This window comes from Triturus cristatus, chromosome 9, assembly GCF_964204655.1.
Source record: "Triturus cristatus chromosome 9, aTriCri1.1, whole genome shotgun sequence".
Lineage (NCBI taxonomy): Eukaryota > Metazoa > Chordata > Amphibia > Caudata > Salamandridae > Triturus > Triturus cristatus.
In genome coordinates this window covers 729,503,822-729,525,661 of record NC_140592.1, presented here as the reverse complement: position 1 = coordinate 729,525,661, position 21,840 = coordinate 729,503,822, and the positions used below count along the sequence as shown (strand labels likewise).

Sequence of the window (21,840 nt, the reverse complement as noted above, 5' to 3'; positions counted from 1 at the left end):
TGTGTGTGTGTGTGTGTGGGGCTCTGTGTGTGTGTGTGTGTGGGGCTCTGTGTGTGTGTGTGTGTGTGGGGCTCTGTGTGTGTGTGTGTGTGTGGGGCTCTGTGTGTGTGTGTGTGGGGCTCTGTGTGTGTCTCTGTGTGGGGCTCTGTGTGTGTGGGTGGCGCGCTGTGTGTGGGTGTGGGTGGCAATGCAATAGGTCTCGCATTTGAGTGATTAAGCTATTGACATTGTAAATAACCATGCAGTTTCTTTAAATGTTTTAAAAACATAAACAAAAATGTCATGAGCAATGCCAATAGCTAACTTTAACAATGCCAAGACCATTGCATTGTAAATGCTTGTTTTTATTAGTAAAGCCTTGGTCTATGAGCCAGTGAGTCCTCCCAGATAACAGACTACCTTTCAGGTGTGGAATGTGCTTGTCTTGTGGGCGCTCAGTCACAGGTCTCATCGCAGCTGCTTCCTCCACACCTAAGCAATCTGATTTCTGCATTGTTTTGATTTGCTTACTGATTTCGTTGGGTGATTTTTATTTGTGACTGTTCTTATGGTTCCCTCATGTCTCATTTGGCTGGTCTCCATAGGCAGCCATTTTGCTGTGGCACAAAACTTGCGCTGTTACAAGAAAGCCTCCACTCCATAACCATATAGTATGGTTTCGAACAGATGCTCCTACCATGAACTGGTGATGTCTCTCCTGATCTATTCCTTAATCGTATGACTGGGCTGATAGAACGCTATCGTATATCTATATCCTCTCTTTTCTGCTGAAGGAATCAGTCCTTTAGTTGAACAAGGCTTTGCGATATTTCTTCACATCCCTAGTGGAGTAAATGGGTCACGTTTTGTCTTTCCTTGATTGTAAGAGCTGTATTGTGCTCACAGTATGCTTTCACGTCAAGGTGACATTTATTTATTTCGGAGTTTTATATAGCGCTAGCCAGACCCAAAGGTATCGGAGCGCTTTACAACATTTGTTAAGTAACATTTTGTGAAGTAATATACATACAGTGTTCAAAGAGAGGTCAATTATTCAGTACATGTCAAATCTAGATCGAATGCAGAATAGCAGTGTAGGTGATAAGTCTTGGTGGGTAATGTGCGCGGTAGGAGTAAGATGTTGTAAGGAGTTGGTCTTATCGTAGTGACTCGATCCCCAGTTGATGTTGGATCGGTAAATTGTAGGACCGCTCGATTGAGGAAGAGCACTTTGAGCTGGCATTTGTAATCTTTGAAGGAAGGGTTAGTCCTGATATGTACAGGGATGGAGTTCCAAATTCTGGGTGCATTTCCAGAGAAAGATCGAGATAAGGTCTTTTGTTTCCGGGGGGGATGAGTAGCATAGTGTTGGTACTCCTGAGATTTCTTGTCTGTCCCGCTTTGTAGAGTTTGGAGGCTAGATAGGAGGGTTGGCCAGTGTGGAGAGCTTTGTGGGTGAGACAGGCAGTCCTGAAGTTGGCACGCAATTCAATTGGGAGCCAGTTGAGCTCTTTGAGAGCAGGGGAGATGTGATCGTATTTTTTTTTTTTTTATCCCTGTCACCATTCTGGCAGCTGCATGTAAGGTAGATCTAAGCGGAGCAAGGTGTAGCTTAGCCGTGCCTGTGAGTGTGGCGTTCCCGTAGTCTAGCCTGGATAGCACTAGGGATTGTGTGACTTGCTTCAGGTCTTTTGGAGGGATGAAGGGTTTGATTTTGTTTAGTAATTTTAAGTTGAAGTCACATCTTGCGGTGTTTTTGATGTGCTTGATCATGTCAAGGTTGGGGTCTAAAGTTATTCCCAGTGATTGCACGGAGTCTGCCGGGGTGAGAGAGTAGTTAAGAGCATCAATAGACTTTATCCATTCCGTGATTTTGGGGGGGGGTCTGTTCTTTGTTAGCTATGAGTAGGATTTCCGTTTTGTCTTGGTTAAGTTTCAGATAGTTTTGGGACAGCCAGTTTTGGACTTCTATCAGGGTGTCATTGAGTCTTTGCATGTCTGCTATGGAAGAGGTTTCTAGGTAGATCTGGGTGTCATCGGTGTAGAGGTGGAAGGGGTGACATGCAGATTCCAGCAGCCCTTTAAGGTGAATATCGAGAATCGAATACTCCAGATATGTTTATTTTATCACAGTGCTCCCAACAGCACCAAAAATAAAACCATCTTGTAAGAGAACGCCTCAGCACATTTCACATTCCGCTCTTGATCTGAACTCTGTGGCACTCTCCAGCCAGCATGGCATCTTTAATCCGATCCAGATATGTATGGACAACGGCAAATGCCAACAATGTATTGAGACCACACACTGCTGTGTGCACTACACTGAACCAAAGCTATATTCTCAATGTTCTGCCAGTTCAACAGTGTATCTATCCATAATCTTACGGGTTTGAATAGCAGGTAGCCTAAACGTAGAACACGAACATGTCCCTGCATCAAAATCATATAAACGGCAAATTATTTCTTTCAACCAAATCGCTTCCTTGGGCTATGTAATGCACCACATTACACCCTGGCTGAATGAAAAAAGACTAAGACCTCCATCCCACAAATCTATCTATGCGCAATGTGCTTAAATATTTCAAACCAGACAAGATACATTGTATTCACCCTTTATATAACTAGTCTTTGGTTAGACACACCCCAAAAGAACTCCAACCAAAAGACTGCATTCTTTTTGGTCAACAAAAAAACCCAGAATTGTCGAAGATGCTCAGACACCGAAAGCACTAGTAGTACTAGACAATAGTCCCAACTGTACCGGACGAATGCCTGTAAAGTTCATTTCACTGATTTGCAGCAGGAATGGAAATGTTCAACAGCAGATTAAGATCCCTAATTCTAGCCAGATTGTCAATCTGTGTCTGTCTACTGCTAGCCAAGATGCTGACATCTACACGTTCTGATGTGGCGGCTCTGTTCCACAGCTCACAACTTCAGATTTCTTGTGCTCTGCCTAGATAGTTCATTGTGGTTGTTTTTAGCCAAAACCTCAGTGAGACTAACCGCCGATCTATGTTCACAGCAGTTGTCTACAGGAAATGGCTAATCCCATTCCAGCACACAGGTAAAAAGTGTTTGACAGAAGCATGGTGTCTGGAGTCTTATCTTCTTGGAAAGTCATCCTAGGTTTCAAAGAACCGTTCTGATGCATGGTATTTAATGGCATGTTTGTTTGAGAGGAGCCCAGAAAGATAGTCCATTTACAATGTTTTGAAGATGAATGCTTTGGATAGAATTAAACCTCTAAGGAAGTTGTGTGAGAAGCGATGCTAAAAAGGAGCTTCCAAGTGTAGAGAACTGTTCTCTTCACCTAGTCCTGCATTAATGACAGTCACCAATAGCATTCTAAAATGTCCATTTGGTTGAATTCTGGTTGTTTGGAGACACATTGTGTCCTAATTCACTGGAAAACACCATTAAACCGATTCATGCTATGAAGTTCTGTAGGCGATTACTATACTAATTGCAAGTTTTTTTGTTTTTTTTTAGCTTGTGGTCCTTGGCTCTTTCTTTCCTAAACGTTTCTGCCATCATAGTCCAGTGTTGTGGCAGATTTGGCCATCGTGGGCTTTGTAGGCTGAAGCTTGTAATAATCAGTCTAGCAATGGACTACTATTTAAGCTTTCAGTGAAACATCTCTAGCACAACTGTTGAACAGAGAGCTCCAGTTCAGTATGTGTCAACGTGGTTTGAATGGGAATTGCGATGAAATTAAAGGTGTAGAGTGGGGCACCACATTGCAGTACATAAACTTAATGTTACAGAAAATACAGGTTGTTATAGGGGCTGAGGTCTCCTGGCTTCGAAGCATTATGGTAGAATTCACGTCTTTGGAGATTTGGTCCTTCAGTTTTACTTCTCGTTATCACCTGGGCAGGGTAGAGGTTTCAAACCATTCCATAAGTGAAAGGGGAAGAGTATAGTATTGGAAAGTGGATGAAGTGTAAAGTGGTTTTGGTGTGGCATGAGATATTACAGGTTAGCTTTTATAACGTTCACACCATAGTTATTTGTTAGTAGCTTAGTGGAAGGCTATGAGAAAAATATTACTAATTGTAAATATAATTTTTCTTTAAGATTATTGTGGTGGAAAGCCAGAAACTGGCCCTTGCCGGGCTGCTTTGGAGATGTGGGCCTATGATGCAGTAAAGAAATCCTGTGCAGTGTTCAACTATGGAGGATGTGGTGGAACCTTGAATAATCACCGTGAGGAAGCAGATTGCATGAAGAGATGTAATGATTATAGTAAGTTCTGGATAGTATTCGGTTCAGCACTGCAGTGTTGGTGTAACTGTAGTTTTCCATAATTGCTAAAAACAAATTGGCAGAATGTCTCTTTTGAGATACTAAACTATGACTTCTTTCTTTTCCAGATCGGGAAAGTGAAAATATGTCTGCTAGTAAAAGAATGGTGGAAGCGCAGTCCCAGCTAGCTGACCTGAGTATGTTATTATTTAGACTGTTAGGTGGAGGCATGTTTTGATTCTGTATTTTTTTTTTCTTCTGTATCCCTATTTATGTTGCCTTAATGGGAAATGAGGTTGTGTGTTTTTTTCTTTTTTTTTTTTTTGCAGTTGATTCAGTTGTACACTAATTAGATTGCATGGCTTTGTTATCGCTAAATTACTTTCTCTATATTGATTGGCTTTTATCCCTATTCGGGTGTGTCCCAACCCTGGAGCATTTCTTTACCATTGCCCAATTACGCGGAAGGAAAGTAAGCAACTATCGTGCACCCCTAATTTGGAGGAAGCCTCTAGTTCATGTACTATACAATCTGTACAGAGCACCCTAGGTTTGAAGTGGCTCTTGAAGATCAACACTGGTACAAGCTTCAGCATCAGACTTTTCTTGGACCACTTATCTTCAGGACAGAATGGCAAGAAGCAGATTTGGAAGAGCGAAGAGGCAAAAATTCTCCAGGAAGCCATGTTTGAGCACCTGTCCTGGTTGTGATTTTTTTTTTTTTTAAATAAAGCACCATTCTCTCACCATTTTAACAGCACCCATGGTGTTTTTCAAATGAAATGGAAAAGTCCTCTGAATAGTGATTTGGACATAATATGTGCAAGTGGGTTACTTAAAGTGATTGTGAAGCAAGGACTTAGTGGAGATGAGATTTGATGGCCCCATGCTGTTGTGGTTCCAATAGGTGACTAGGTGTGTTTTGAAACCCTAGAAGGAAAAACTGGACTTTTAGAGGTCTTTAAAGCTGGTAGGCTGCATTGGTTTTTCATAGTGGTCTTGAGGTTGTTGCTTAGTTTTGATTCCTGGGATTCTGTGACAGTTATGTTCCTTCTCTGACCTGAGGCTGTGACCAGAAATAATGGAACAGTTCTCTGGATTTAATACCCTAGAATTTTTAAAGACTGCTCAGCATCTTGTATGTAATCTTTCTGTTCTCTAGGAGTGAAGAGTATTGTTTCCTGGCTAGGGTAATGTGCATTATTCCCCTTCAGATTGGGCAGAGTCCAATAGTGTTAGTATGTACTTGTTGTCTGTGTAGCTTGTGTGCCGTATAGATATCCGAGGAGTCTCCAGTCCAAAAAAGATCGGGTATCTAGTCTGTTGCATACACAACTTTGAGAGAAGGGAATGACACTAATAAAGGGTTTTAGCTGTTGTGCCATCCATTTTTAGGTCTCGGCTAGCGAAGGCTGCGCTTGCGCAGTCTCGCTCGCGAGATTTAATGACTTGGAGAAGAGGGGCTTGAACCCGCCTCTCTTCTCCCCTCTTCTCCATTGGCTGGCCTCTTGAATGCTGGCCAGCCATTGGAGAAGAGGTTTGTATCTCCGAACAGGCCCCGTCCTTTTCGGATTCGGGGGCGTGTTTTTTGCTACTTTTCTCATTCTCTCCTCCAGCCAATGGCAAGAGGAGAGAAAAGAAAAACACGCCCCCAAATCCGAAACCGCCGCTGCCTTTCTCCGAGGCATTTCTGCTTAGCCTCGGAGAAAGGCGGTGGTGTTCATGGCTCTCGCAAGGTAAGGCAACCGTTTTGCCAGTACTTGTTTGTATTGTAATGTAGTCATGTCGTTAAGTTTTCTAAAGGATGTATCTTTCACTAGTAAATTAGATCAAACCTTAGAACAAATATGCTAAACTATTAAAATGATCATATGTACTGCGGCGATGGTCGAATGATCACTTTGATAAATAAGAAAGTTGAAATATTCACAACCGTTTTCATGTTATTGTGTGCTTTTAGGTAAGTGTCCTAGAAAACCAGGGTACAGTGTAACAAGGTAATGTGGTTCACTTTTGCACAGCTTGAGTCCCATTCTAAGATGACTACCGGTGTAACAGTCCTTCTTTGCTATCTGTAGAACATAGCTGCGGAACCCCAAGGCATTTACGGGGCTTTGGTCGGCCTCGCGCCTCTATCAGGTTTGAATAGCACCGTAACGGCCAACTATGGGTGAGGCGGAAACCGGAGGTGCGGAGAAACCGCCGGCTCCCCTACCACTGGATCCGCACGCTATCCCGGTCGAGGAACCGGTTGTCTGGAGCCCTGAAGTAGAGGTCTGCCTCTTCCACGCCAAGCCTGTGGGTGAGGCTCAACCTCCTAATCCTCGTTACGTACTCCTCCCTTTTATGCGCTATCCCTCCCCATGTCCTACATATAAGTCTCAATTCAGAGAAGTTCTCTTTTACAGCCTTTGTTCAACACCTCTCACTCCCGCATTCTCTGTGCCTAAATAACCCTTGTCAAGAGCAATGAATGGCTCTGTTGTCTCTCCCGGTGCTTTATCAGGTGCTTCATAACAGACGTTATTGTTAGAATTCAAGCCCCATGGGCTTGTCTCGGTGAGGTGTTTATTTTTCCTTCCTCCCTCACCTGTTTAGTCTTTGATTCAGTAAATTACTTTTGCACTCAGGAACTTGAAATTCCTCTAGTTTCTTCACAATAAAGTGCCTGACTCTGTTTTCAGTCTGCCGCTTGTCATAGGGAACCCCCGGGTTTGCTTATTTGTGGCACGTTCCGGATCGTTTCAAAACTAACAGCGCCACAAGGCCACAGAAATGGCGCCTGGCTCCCCGGGGAAGGGAGCGGGCCCACAGCACAGCCAGTGTGGGGCATTTTACCTTGCAACACTGATGCAACCAACGGGAGATGGAAGCAGCCGTGGTTTACACAACCCCATCCAGCTTCGTGCAACCATCTTACAGCGCTGCATCGAGATTTATGGCCGCATAAAAAATTAAGATGCCTATTTAATTCCAAGGATAGAAAACAGACGTAGCTCGCTGTAATGAGCACTGATTTAATGTAGGTGCTATAGCTGGCAACTGCATTTTATGCAAATTACCGTTCGGACAAGATGAAATGCCAGTATGGGCTTACTAATGATAGGGTATTTGGAAGTGTGGGGGGGGGGGGGGGGTACTTAATCATTCCAAAAGACACAGGTGTTGATATTGTCTACATATTCTATTGAACTAAGCAAGAATTCAAAGAATGGGGGTATGATGCCTCAGGACTTAAGAGATGATCAGAGTTGTAGCTTCTGGGGGACACCGCTGTGGGCCCTTCTAACCTTCTCAGTGTATCCAAGCCACAATTACCCAGTCTGCAAAGTCCATACCTGATAATTCAGGCCCGGGGGCACCACCTTGACCCTTTGAGCAGAGCTGAGGGGGCTGCAGGCAAATGCCGCTTAACTACAGCATGAGTCTCGGGAAACGCTACTCCTCACCTACTCCAGCCGGCCTCGTATCAACCCACACAGCAAATGCAACCACACCTAATTTACCACTTGCTTCAGCCAGAGGTAAATGGGCGCAGATTTGAGCACTTTATTTCCCCCTTAAAAAGGGAGACAATTGTGAATCTGGACCCTGTATCCCCAGATTCACATTCTATTCATTGTTCCACATCCTCGGGGAAATAACTTGTAATCCTCAGATTTAGATTCAGTAATACCGTCAGATTCCGGCCCGTTGTACCACTATACAAATCTTATTTCGAAGTCGGCTGCTCAACCCCCAGATAGTTTAATGACATCCAGTAGCGGCTGGTGTCACGGCAGAGTGACAGGGCAGGGATCAATGACGAAAATGCATAACAATTGTTTTTCCGGCCTGCAGTCAATCGAATCATCATAGGCAGTGGGTACTGGGCGGGAGGGCCGGGCCCAGGATTAAAACAAAGCAAAAGGTATAGGGCCGGCCCGGTTCTATTCTGCGCAGTGGATGTTTGTGAGATGTCGGGTGGCTTGAGTTGCTCCTGGCACCATTGCGGGGCGGCTGCAGGCAATGCATCCAAAATGTTAATCATGAAGATTGTCACCGTCCGAGACCGTGAGAATCATCATGATTACAGTTTTTGTTCTCCAGTATTGGGGTGTCTTTCATCGATTCACATGCTTGAATATTCCCAGTCGTCGGAGTGGGAGTCCCACGGTAAATATTATAGCAATATATACAGTCATAATATATAATATAAAAAAGATATATATATATATAGTGTAATCATATAAAGCCGAGATATAAGTAGGTGATAAACCTCAAGAATGTCCCTATATGAAATCTCCATAGAGATACATGAAGAAAGAAAGACATTCGCAGTCTATCATGTTGGTCCAAACTACAGCAAATCGGGCGTCCGCTCCCCTCTATGGGTACGCCCTACCTTTCCAAGAGTTTCCACCTCCTTACCAGGGCTGGTGTTCGGAGGACCATCTGCTGTTCCTGCAGCAGGAGATTCTTGCTTTACTACTGCAGGGTGCGCTAGAGGTGGTTCCAGAGCAGGAACGAGGGCAGGGGTCCTACTTCTAATGGTATTTCCTGATCACCAAGAAGGACTGTCTTTTGAGGCCGATCCTAGACCTCAGGATCTTTAACTTTTACCTCCGGCAGGAAGTTCAAGGTGTTGTCCCTGGCCCAGGTTCTTCTGGCGCTGCAGCAGTAAGACTGGATGCTGCCGATCGATTTGCAGGATGTGTATCTTAATCTTCCCATCCTGAAGTGGCATCGGAAGTATCTGTTTTACGGTGGAATCTCAACACTACCAGTTTGCAGTCCTTCTGTTCTGACTTGCATCCGCACCATGGGTCTTCACGAAGGTGGCAGTGGTAGCAGTCTCAAAGTCGGACTTCCTGTTCTCCAGTATTGGGGTGTCTTTCATAGATTCACATGCTTGAAAATTCCCCGTAGTCGGAGTGGGAGTCCCACGGTAAATAATATAGCAGTATGTATGTATGTCCCCTCTATGAACCTTCTCCTCAGAGCTCCTCACCTCAGATTTTCTACTGCACGTCGTGTGAAAGGGAGTCTCCCTGAGCTCTGCTCAGTTTTTTTCTCTTCAGCATGTCTTCAAGTAAGAAGTCTTTGTTTAGACCTTGTTCCTCTTGTGGAAAGCTACGTTTATATTCAGAAGATCCACACAGTAAGTGTATTTACTGTCTTTACCCTGATCATGAAGTGGGTAAATGTAAATTCTCTAGAACTTTTTCTACAAAAACTCTTAAAGACAGGGAAGGCCGTCTCTTGTTGTGGCTCTAGAGACTGAAAGATGAGGATGAAGTGGTTTCTGAAGTAGAAAGCTTTACTTCTGGCTGATTCCACACAGCCTCAAAACGCAGTAGTGTACAAGATCTTCCTTCTCCTTTCCTTAAGAAGAAGAAAATGTCTGTCTATGACATCTGCCATGTCCTCTTCCATGGCTACTGCGATATCGCCCACGACACATAGTTCTCAGGCTGCTGAGGCATCGACTTGCCAATTTTCTGGCAAAAAATTGGCTTCCTCGACGACGAGACTTCCGACGACGAAATCCGCCGTTTCCTGCTCGTCGACGGTGACTCTGACGATGACGTCGGCATCAAAGTCGTCGACGGCGGTCCCTTCGACGTAATCGTCGTCGACTATGATTATCAGTACTATAAAGACGGTCTCATCAGTGTTGCCTATTGCATTGTCGTCGACTAAGAAGGAAAAGATCTCGTCGACGCTACCGTTGTCGTCGAAGACTGCAAAATCTGTCTCGTCGACGCTTACGTCGCCGATTGATGCGTCGACTAGTGCTCCGTCGACGAAGAAAAAGGACCTCGTCGTTTCCGTCGACGACTGCTCCGTCGACGCTGGTTCCGGCGACGAAGATGCTGACAGAGGCCTCTGTGCTTTCGACCCCGTTGATGGCAATCTCGTCGGTGAAAATAAAGATTAAGAGGACCACTTCTGCGCAGAGGTCAATGAATACAAAAATGTCTTCCGCGTCTTCAGCGACTACTTCGTCCTTTGCCGCTGTACCTTTGTTGCCGTTGCCTCCAAGTGGTCAACAATGTTAGGTGAGGTCATACCTTTAGATGATTCCCAACTTCCTTCACCTTTGTTCGCAACTGATTCAGATCAAGAGTCAGAAGAAGGTTTACCTGAATCGTTCGGTACGGCACACTCCATCGGATTTAATAATAAAATGCCAGGATGAAAGTAGTGAGGAACACTTATCAGGAAGAAATTCCTACGGCAGGACAAACTGCGACGTTACCATTGTCGCTTATTACAAATCTCCAACTCATGTTGGACGATTATAATCGGCGTTTTCCTTTATCACCACAAGAGTCTGTAGTTCCTGCTGTTCCAGTGGTGCCAACACCTGTGTCGGAGCCAGTGCCAGTTATAACACCTTCAGTTCCGCTGAGACCATCATCGGCTCGGACCTTAATTCATCATGACAGTGATGAAGTTCCTCAAGACAAGGAAGATGGTGAGATCCGGGATGATGGTGGCGATGGTGGTGGTGGTGGTGGTGGTGGTGATGATGATGATATGGCGGAGTGGGATGACTACCATGCCCAAACACCATCTCCCTCTCCTGTAGTACCTGGAGACTCACCACCTGTCGACACTGCAAGTTTTCACCAGTTGATGGATAGAGCGGCCCAACGGTTCAAATTAACAACGGAACATAAAGAAGAGGATTGTTTTGTGTATGATTTTAAAAATCAACCTTTCTAACACACATACAATCCCTATTATCGAGTTCATTTGGGATGAAGGCAAAAAGATAATGAAGACACCAAATAGCCTTCCGGCACAGGTACCTAGGTTGGAGAAAAAGTATAAATCGCCAGTAGGAGCTCCAGCATGCCTCACTGGTCAGTCAAAACCAGATTCTGTAATTACACAGGCAGCGCAACGTCGGGCTAGAAACCCTGCATCTACAATCACTGCACCACCTGATCGTGATGGATGTCACTTGGATGCCATAGGGCAAATTTTCATCAATGGCTTCCACCACTGTAAGAGCGGCTAATGCCTTAGCCATTTTAGGTCGTTACGACCGTCAAATATGGGCGTATATAGCGGCTTTGGTTGAAATGTTACCTGAGGCATCTAGGATTGAAGTTGTGAAGCTTCTTCAAGAGGGAGAGTACATCTGCAGAAATAATCGACTGTGCAGTGGACATCGCTTGTACAGGTTTCCGTCAACTCGCTGGAGCGGCGGTATTGCGCAGGCAAGGTTGGTTGCGCTCAACATCTTTTCGCCAGGAACTGCAGGCAAAAATATTGGATATGGCATACGACGGAGAATCTTTATTCGGAGATCATGTGGATGAAGCTCTCCAATCGATCAAAAAAGAGAGACTGCTCGCTCTCTAGGTACATTGCAATTTAGAAAGCAGCCATTTCGGGGCGGACGCGGCACCTCTAATTTTCGGAGAGGAAGCAATCTATACCGACCATACAACCAGGGTTCCAATCGGTATACCTACAATCAGCAACCGTCCTCTCGGCAGCAGTCTTCCAAGAATTACAGAGGAAAATCCTCGTACAGAGGTTCCAATCCTAAAAGACAATGACTTGTGTCAGTTCCAGAAAATTGGAGGTCGAATCTCACTGTGCTGTTCTCAATGGTCCTCCATAACAAAGGACCGTTGAGTTCTGGACATTGTAGAAAAAGGTCACACGTTAGAGTTCATCGAATTTCCCCCTCCCACACCACCTACCGGACCACCGCCGGCTCATATCAAAGAACTTTTTCATCAAGTTCAACTGTTAATACGCAAGGGAGCCATAGAGGTGGTACCAAGATCTCAAAGAGGGAAAGTATTTTATTCCCGATTCTTCCTTATCACCAAGAAGAATGGGGAATGGAGGCCAATACTAGATCTGAGGGCCCTCAAGTATCTAAAGAAACAATCTTTTCGTATGTTGACGCTTGTCGAGATCTTGCGTTTACTCTCACAAGGAGATTTCATGGCGACTATAGACCTCCAAGATGCATATTTTCATATCCCCATACTACATCGACATCGGAAATTTCTACGCTTTCGAGTAGGTCGAAAGGATTTCCAGTTCAAGGTGTTACCATTCGGTCTACGATCTGCCCCTCGAGTGCTCACAAAAGTGCTCGCTCCTGTGGTAGCTTCCTACGTTTCCAGGGTGTTCAAATCTTCCCATATCTGGACGACTGTCTCCTAAATTCACAATCGGAAAATCAACTTCTACGGGACACACGTCTTTGTCAAGAGGTGTTTCGCTCCTTAGGACTATCCATAAATGCCATAAAGTCCCATCTACAACCCTCTCATCGCAGGGAATTTCTAGGGGCAACATTGGATACAGTGTCAACGAGGGCGTTTCTCTCCCAAGACCGTCTTCAAAGGATTCTTCGACTGGTGTCCCTTATAAGATCAAAAAGGTCCGTTTCAGTAAGACTAAAGTCATTTATGGGGATGGCGTCATCGTGCATTGCCTTGATCCCTCATTGCAGATTAAAGACACGCCCCATACAGGAGTAACTAGACGTCCAATGGCGTCAAGTTACTGGGTCGTTCAACGACGTTGTAAACGTCAGACCGTATGGACTCTGCACTCAAATGGTGGACACAACCATTAAATTTAACAAAAGGAATTTCATTTCTGTCGGTAATGCCAGACATAACAATAACAGACACCTCTCTAGAAGGATGGGGTGCTCATTTGGAGGATTTGTCAGTAAAGGGGAAGTGGACGATGTGTCAAAAAACCTGGCACATCAACAGGTTGGAACTCATGGCTATATTTCTACCTCTCAAGTCGTTCCTTCCTTTAATCCAAGGAGAAACCGTCCTAATACAGACGGACAATACATCCTGCATGCACTACATCAACAAGCAGGGCGGAACAAAATCTCCGAAACTGTCGCGACTAGCTCAGTCGATCTGGGATTGGTCTCTCGACCATCGCATCACAATTGCAGCAGTTCATCTACCAGGGGTATCTAATATCCTAGCGGATTCCCTGAGCAGGTCCTTCTCGTCGACCCACGAATGGGAGTTACATCAGCCAACTCTAGAGATGATATTTCGACTATGGGGTCGTCCACAGCTGGATCTCTTTGCCACACCGGAGAACCGGAAATGCCGATTATGCAAGCTGGCATCCCCATCAAGGGTCACGGGGCAATGCCCTTTTGATGAACTGGTACAATCTGTTTGCCTACGCTTTTCCCCCAATCCCTCTCGTACCTCGTTCTGTGGAAGATGCGGAGGCAGCCCTGCCATCTACTTCTCATAGCCCCACGATGGCCTTGACAGGCATGGTTTTCGGAAGTACTCCTACTTTCCCAATGCGAACCAATCCTTCTACATCCTCGTGCAGATCTACTTACAATGAGCAAGGGGAAAATTTGTCATCCGAATCCCTCATCACTGAGCTTATCAGCTTGGAACCTGAGCACTGTGAATTTGCCCATCTAGACATTCCACAGGACTGTAGAAACATCTTGGCTCAGGCGAGGGCCCCTTCTACGGTGAAAACGTACAAGTTGAAGTGGAGGAGATTCTGCCATTGGTGTGCATCTACTGGGGTTCATCCAATTCACTCTACACCAGAACAATTGCTACCGTTCTTCTTACAATTGGCTAAGTCCGGACTTTCTCATGCAACCTTGAGAGTTTTTCTGGCGGCAATCTCTCGTTTCCGTCAGGATGGTTCAACTTCCCTTTGTTCTTCAAGGATAATGCATCAATTCTTCAAAGGGTTGTTTCGTAAATTTCCACCCGTTAAGACGCCCTCCATTGTGGCACCTTAACATCGTGTTGGCACAATTAATGAGACCACCGTTCGAACCAATACATAAAGTCGATTTGAAGTATCTGACATGGATGGTGGCTCTTCTTCTAGCACTAACGTCTTCACGTCGCGTCAGTGACATCCACGCTTTTACAATAAATCCTCCTTTCCTACAGTTTAAACCAGATTCTGTAGTATTACGCACTAATCCAACATTCTTGCCGAAGGTGCCTTCAGATTTTCATATTAACGAACCAGTCATTTTAAAAACTTTCTTTGCTAATCCTCAAACGCCTGCGGAGCAAAAGTTACATTCCCTGGATTTGAAACGGGTGTAAAGTTCTACATCAACAGAACAGCCTCTTTTCGAAAATCTGATCAACTCTTCATAGCTTATGGACGGTTTCACAAGGGGCGTCCCGTTACAAAACCAACCATTGCACGTTGGGTTTCAGCAGCCATCGCCTTCTGCCATCAAAAGGCGAACAAGCCTTTGCATCACCAGTGAGGGCTCACTCCACTAGAGCAATGTCATCCTCAACCGCATTATTTGCTGGAGAGCCTTTACATCAAATCTGCAGAGCAGCTACATGTTCGAGCAGGCATACTTTTACAAGACACTACTGCTTGGCGACTTTAAACGAGGAGGATGCTGCAGTTGGGCAGGCAGTGCTTCGCAATCTTTTTAAATAAGGTGAGCCTCTTCCTTCCCTCCTCCATATTGTTTCCATTTACGTTGAATAATGGTGTCATTTGCACTTATATAGACTTTGAATAACATCATATATATATATATATATATATATATATATATATGGATGTTGATTGTCATTACGATTCCAGTTTTCGTATGATTATGGAAACAATGGTAATTGTTACTGCTAGCTATTCTATATTCAAGCATGTGAATCTATGAAAGACACCCCAATACTGGAGGTTCTCCAGTATTGGTGTCTTTCATAGATTCACATGCGACCCTCCCTCCTCCCTTCAGAGGCTCCCTTCTCCTCATACACTCTAAAGTCACTCTGGTGCGACGAAATTCTGAGGAGAAGGTTCATAGAGGGGAGCTGACGCCTGATTGGCTGTAGTTTGGACCAACATAATGACAGAGAGAGACTGCGAATGTCTTTTTTCTCTCTTCATGTATCTCTATGGAGATTTCATATAGGGACATTCTTGATGTTTATCACCTACTTATCTCTGTTTTATATGATTACTTATATATGTATATATATATATGTGTGTGTGTGTGTATATATATATATATACACACACACACACATATATATACATATATAAGTAATCATATAAAACAGAGATAAGTAGGTGATAAACATCAAGAATGTCCCTATATGAAATCTCCATAGAGATACATGAAGAGAGAAAAAAGACATTCGCAGTCTCTCTCTGTCATTATGTTGGTCCAAACTACAGCCAATCAGGCGTCAGCTCCCCTCTATGAACCTTCTCCTCAGAATTTCGTCGCACCAGAGTGACTTTAGAGTGTATGAGGAGAAGGGAGCCTCTGAAGGGAGGAGGGAGGGTCGCATGTGAATCTATGAAAGACACCAATACTGGAGAACCTCCAGTATTGGGGTGTCTTTCATAGATTCACATGCTTGAATATAGAATAGCTAGCAGTAACAATTACCATTGTTTCCATAATCATACGAAAACTGGAATCGTAATGACAATCAACATCCTTATATATATATATCTCTATCGCTATATTATTTACCGTGGGACTCCCACTCCGGGCAATATTCAAGCCTGTGAATCTATGAAAGACACCAATACTGGAGAACCACCTGTTTACAGGTAAGTACCAATTGTTCATTTGGTGTACGCAGCGCAACGGCCGTCACTACTGACTGCTGTTAAAAACGCTTGCTTTCTCCCTTTTGTTAACTTTTTCCTCCTAGAATATCCGCATCAATGGCAACACGCAGTTCTCCCGGTTTTGATCCCAGAAACTCCCTCCTGGGGGTGAGAATCTGCTTTTGGAAGGTAGGTTGATAGTATTCCTACACTTCCTCAATCTAGCCGAACATGAGCCGCTCGCTCTGTGCCCTAATACTTGGAAAGGGAATGCATCTGTTCTGTATGTGTGAGGCCTATTTTGCGCTGGGGTGGGTATCCAATAACAGCAAGAGACAGTAAAATTTTCTTTTTCTTTGCATGGGGAATGCTCCAGGGTCAAAACAGAATTTTACCTGGGGAGGTAAAGATTCTCGTACAGTTCCTGCTCACACCACCACTTCACAGCCTATCCAGACATGCCATGTGCCTCCCTGCAGGTAGCAGCCGTTTACCTGCACTGCATCCTCCCAGCCTATGTAAAAAAACTTTTTATAAAGCAAAATTGCATAATTTTTACATGCAGAAACTATCGCCACAGAGTAAGCACCAGTCAGCAGTCTGCAGTATATTATTCTTATAATCCCAACTTTAACAATGCCGAGACCATTGCATTGTAAATGCTAGTTATTTCTTTTGACAGTTCAAACAAGGAAATTGTGTACCCTTGGTCATGCACCTAAGACGGTTAATAGGTTCAAGACTTATTTTTGCCGTGCACCAGGGCTATCTGTTATGGTTCTCTTATTGCACCTTAAAGGCCTGAATCCTAATAAGGTAACTTGGCCTACAAGCGATTTTATTTATGATATTCAATAAAGCTGATTATGCTAAACTACTTTGTGGTAAAGTCCCAAATGGTAACTAACCTTTGAAAAATGAGAAACATTAATTCGCTCTTTTTATATCTTACTTAATAGATCATAAACCATTTAAAACACTGGTTTAGGTTTCTAAATTCTTATTTATTTAATGAAAGTGAACAAAGAAGGGGGTACATATTATGATTTTTAAAAAAAAAACACAATGACAGAAGCAACCCATATACCGACATTTTAGCCTTCAAATCATTTGTGCTATCATCTATTTCAATCCTATAACAGGGAAAGAATCTAACAAAACAGAACCAATTCTTGCCAGATAACATCAATGAAGAAAATAGATGAGCTTGTCGACATTTCGGTCTGGATAGTGTGAGTCTGTTAGACCATCTTCAGGACGGTGAAAAGAGATTTACAATTGACCCATATGCAGTCTGTGAAGGCAGCGGCAATTCAAGAGGAGCAATGCCCCGTACATGTTGCTCGATTAAACTGAGTGTCAGCATAAGCAGATCCCATGAGATTGCTTTTATTGAATGGCCAGCTTGGATATTTACCCAAGTGCACTGAATTAGTTATCGTTCCGGTGTCAACAACCTGGAATTTGTATACATACATTGAAGTATCTGGTTCTTGACATTGCTTGACCAGCTTCATGGGTCAATTGTAAATCTCTTTTCACCGTCCTGAAGATGGTCTCACGGTCTCATGCTATCCAGACCGAAAAGTCGACAAGCTCATCCATTTTCTTTATTGATTTAATCTGGCGGGAATTGTTTTTCTGTTTTGTTCTTTTCCTGTTATATTTTTGAAATAGATGGTAGCACAAATGATTTGAAGGCAAACATTTCTGTATATGGTTTGTTTGCTTCTGTCATTGTTTATTTTCATAATTTGTACCCCCTTCTTTGTTCACTTTCATTAAATGAATAAGAAATTTAGAAATCTACACCTGTGTTTTAAATTGTTTGATATATTCGGTAAGATATAAATGAGCAAATTGATGTTTCTGATTTTTCAAAGGCTAGTTACCATTCGGGACTGAACCACAAAGTAGTTTTGCATAATCAGCTTTATTGAATATCATAAATAAAATCCCTTGTAGGCCCAGTTACCTCATAGTATTTGCTATTCCCAAGCCTCCAAGGGTATATTGGGTTTCCCACTGTTTGTTTAGTTGAATCCTAATAAGGCCTGACTTACTATGGATTCCGAGCTACTGGGCGAAGTATACTTTCTGCACTGGACTCTGTGGTAGCTGTGGATGAGCAGTCACAGGCTGTATAGAAACTGGTTACCGAGCATGACTCCTAACTAAAAATGCGCTCAGCAGTGTTAAAGTATTGCTTTTATAATGACAGATTTTAAGGGGTCTCAAACCTTCTCATAGTCTATATTCAGAATGTGATTTAGGGTCTTGGTCTTTGACATTTATGTTGGTTTTACTTCTTTTGAAGTAATCCTCTCTCCTCTTCCTCTTGAAAGGCAGTCTGCCACATCAAGAGACTCTGTAGCTGAGAGTCCCACGGCACAGGCCACATGAGTTGACACCTGGATGTCAGCCATTGTGATATGTGCATCAAAAGGTTAATCAAAGGCTCCCAACCCACTCTTTATGATTCCCTTATCAGCACCATCTCCTTCCCGGAAATGTGTCTAGGTCCTTTCCTTGTGATATTTCTCTGAATCAAAGAGCACTCTTCGGAGGAGTGAGAGCGAGACTCTCCCTGTATACTTTAGTGCCTCCCACACAGCTCACAGAAATGCAGCAATACCCAAATCTGTATGGGGGAGAGATTAGTCTACCATTTCATTACCAGGTGGGCCTCGACATCTCAAAATGAAGCCTGAGGTCCTCCATGTAATGTACTCTAGACACTCAGTGTACATACACGGCACAGTGTCGAGTACGGTTACCTCCTCGTATTGTGCCACCCCAGGCGCGCACGCACACGCCTTCACTGTGCGTGAACTGTTCAGTACTGTAGCCTTTCTGTATTCTGTCATGGTGTGCTGCATGTAAACACACTCCCTCCTAATACACACATTCCCCATGTGCGCACTGCACAATTCACCCTTCATGTATTGTACTTTCCGCAAGCACACATGCACCCAGCGCATGCTTTCATTATGTACGCACTCACAGCACTACATCATTTATGTAATGTAATCCTCTCTGGAATACTTATTCCCAGTACACGTACTCGCTGTGCATGCACCGCATGGCACTGCTCCATCCCTGTACTGTACCCTTCTCTTCCCAGGCACACGCTCATCCAGCGCAGTCACCACTTTTGCACTTCACATTACTCTACATTTAAGGAATGCAGGCCAAGTGATCTCGGCTTGTGACTAGAGATGTAAGAGCAAGCCAGAGAAGTGCAGTTATATTGAGCCAGACAAGCTCCAACCCATCCTCCATTTACTGGTCCAGCTTGTAGCAGCCTTATTTATTTTGTTTAATCAACCATTTTGTGATAGTCTGTTGTGTGTCTTATAATTGATTTTGTCAGCAGATGAGGTCTTTCTTCAGCGATGCTGTAGGTTATGCACCCATCCCCCACATGTGCCACCACAGTTGAAACCGTTGCTGATCTTCTGAGTTGGGTACATTTTTACCTGTTACCACCTGATCCCTCAAATAAAATTATGGAGAATGGGGCGAAATATGCATTGTAAGACCTTTCTTGGCATTTGTGTAGGCATTAGTTTTTTAGTAGTTTTCTGGCCTTTCTTTTTGGTAAGGATGTAACTGGAACCTGCGTTCAACCCTGAAGGGAACAAAAGGCAAATACTTAGTCACTGAAAGGGAAGCTTTGGCATGTGGCCAGGCACAATTGCATTTGAAAGTGCATCTTTGAAAGATCTTGCATAGATAGCTTAAAGCAGTAAATAACTCTTGTTTTTCCCTACCAGATTTGGTGATTGTGTCTTGGTATTCTGTGAATTCCATTTAAATACGAGGTGGCCAACTAACACATTTAAAAGATAAAGAAACTGCCATCAGTCAGTTGGAATGAAATTTACGAGGCAGCCATGTCCGTGTGCAGAAAATCTTGTATCCAGAAGATTTGGAGAAGGCTTCAAGATAAATTTGACTGAGAACATGGAAATGAGAAGATAGGATCCTCAAGCTGTGGTGAAGTAGGAAATAATGAATTCTAAACTGGGGGTAGAATTTATTATATACAACAAATGAGGTGGCAACCCAACTATATAATGAGTTTCACTCCTGAAGGGCTTGGTCTGCACTTTAGCCAGATGGTTAAACGATGAATTCTGTTGGCTAAAATATGGTTGGACGTAGGATACCGGATACCTTCGAGTCGAGTTCGCGCTATATAAAACTCCGGAAAAAAATGTGTGTGGAGTGTACACAATTGTGAGCAGTGATGAGTACAGTAGCAGACTTTCTCATTAAGGTGTCCATGGTCCGAGTACTATGCCTCATTTACTGTCCATGGGCTGTAATTTGTGTCTAGTGTCTGATGTTTTTTGAGAAAGTTGGCCTTTTTTCATGGGGCGTACTACATAGAAAACACAGCTGCATAGTCTCCTAAGAGTGAACCATGCATGGAGCTGGAACATGTATGTGAGAAAGTGCCCTCCTTCTGCATGGTATGCCCCACTTTTTTGCTGAATTGCTGATGTTGTTTGACTGAGTGTGCCTAGGGCTCCTGCTAATCAGGTACCCAGGGCCTATGTTCCTTCCCTAAAATTGCATTGAAACCTAAACCCAGTTGGCATCTCTGGCCACATGTCGGCCCCTGGTGAATGGTACCACGGGCACAGGGACCAGAGAAGGCCTCTAAGGGCTGCAGCACTTATTGTGCCACCCTTAGAGGCCCTGCGCGCGCACACTCACTCACTCACTCACCCTCTGCAGGCTGCGTGTCTTGGTGCAGAAGAAAGTAAAGAGTCGACATGGCAGACATCCCTGTGTGCCATGCCAACAAAACCACTGCCCCGGCATAGATCAGTCACCCCTCTAGCAGGGTGCACTATGCCAGTGGTGAGGGTACAGGTGCATGAGCCCTGTAACCCTACAGTGCCAAAGTCCATTCTTGGGCATTGTAAGTGCAGTGCTGCAATTCAGAGTATATGGTGCTGGGAGTTTGTCATCACAAACTCCACAACACCATAATGGATACACTGAAGACTGGGAAGTTTGTTATCAAACTTCTCAGCACATTCAACCCACACTGATGCCAGTGTGGGATTTAATGTAAAATGCACAACAGAGGGCATCTTAGAAATGCCCCCTGAAACTAGACCAACTTCTAGTGACTCAACTGAGTGGCTGCTTAGGCTGCCACCACCAGACATGTTTCTGGGCCCCTGGGTCGAAAGCCTGTTGCTCTCGGGGGGGGGGGGGGGGGGGGCCTGGGACGAGATTCCAAGCCTCCAGTCCCAGGATGGGCAGGGTTCACTAAGTAAAAGCTTCAAAGGCATGCCGCCTTTGTGAACCTCCCCAGACCATTTTCTGCTATTAGCAACTGGTCCCCACTGGTTCTACCCACCACTTTGGGCGGGAGAGCCGGCGGGAAAAACAAGTGAGGGAAAGAGGTGTGCCCACCTCTGCCAACTCCACCCCTCAGGTGACGGAGGGAAGGTGAAGCACAACTCAGTCTCTGCCACCTTGAGGATGGGGGGGGGGGGCCCAACCAACCAGGGACAGGCTCCTGGCCCCCTCCCACGGGAGGGTGGCACTATAGAGGGTGTACCCACCTCAGTGAAGGGACCCATTGGTCCCTGCCCTTTACCTACCTGTAACACCCCTAAATCTAGTATTTAGGGGGCACCCTGAACCTTGCTTCCTCAGATCCAGAAACAACCAGAAGAAAAGGAGGACCGAACAGCCGTGGAGCCAGTTAACAAGAGGAAGACGCCCACTGACTTGGCCTCAGCCCTACACGCCTGTCTCCCCTCGAACCTGCTCCTGCAAAATTCCAGTGTCCTGCAGCCAGCAACCTCAAAAACCTCTGAGAACCTGCCTGCCTTCACTTCCAAACACTGCTTCTCCCGTAAACACCAGATTTGTTCAACTGCAACCTCTGGCAGCAGCTGGAGACCACGAATCCAGCCCACTTTGCACCTGCTGAACCTGGCCCAAGCTAGAGTGGAAAAACACCACGAGGAGGTAACCACAGCGATCCTGACCCGAGATCTGGTGACCTCT

General features: G+C 44.5%; 1 protein-coding gene across 2 annotated transcripts in view; it reads left to right on the top strand.

The window, feature by feature from the left end:
- SPINT2 (serine peptidase inhibitor, Kunitz type 2) overlaps nt 1-21,840 on the top strand; it is a 282,081-nt gene that overhangs the window by 47,032 nt on the left and 213,209 nt on the right. The window contains exons 2-3 of one of the 2 annotated variants that reach the window (XM_085625938.1): nt 4,060-4,227; nt 4,356-4,424. The exons of the other annotated variant lie outside the window; for it this stretch is intronic. Of the exons in view, the coding sequence (XP_085482064.1) occupies nt 4,060-4,227; nt 4,356-4,424 (237 nt within the window). The remainder of the gene's footprint in view (nt 1-4,059; nt 4,228-4,355; nt 4,425-21,840) is intronic. 2 annotated transcript variants of the gene reach the window in all.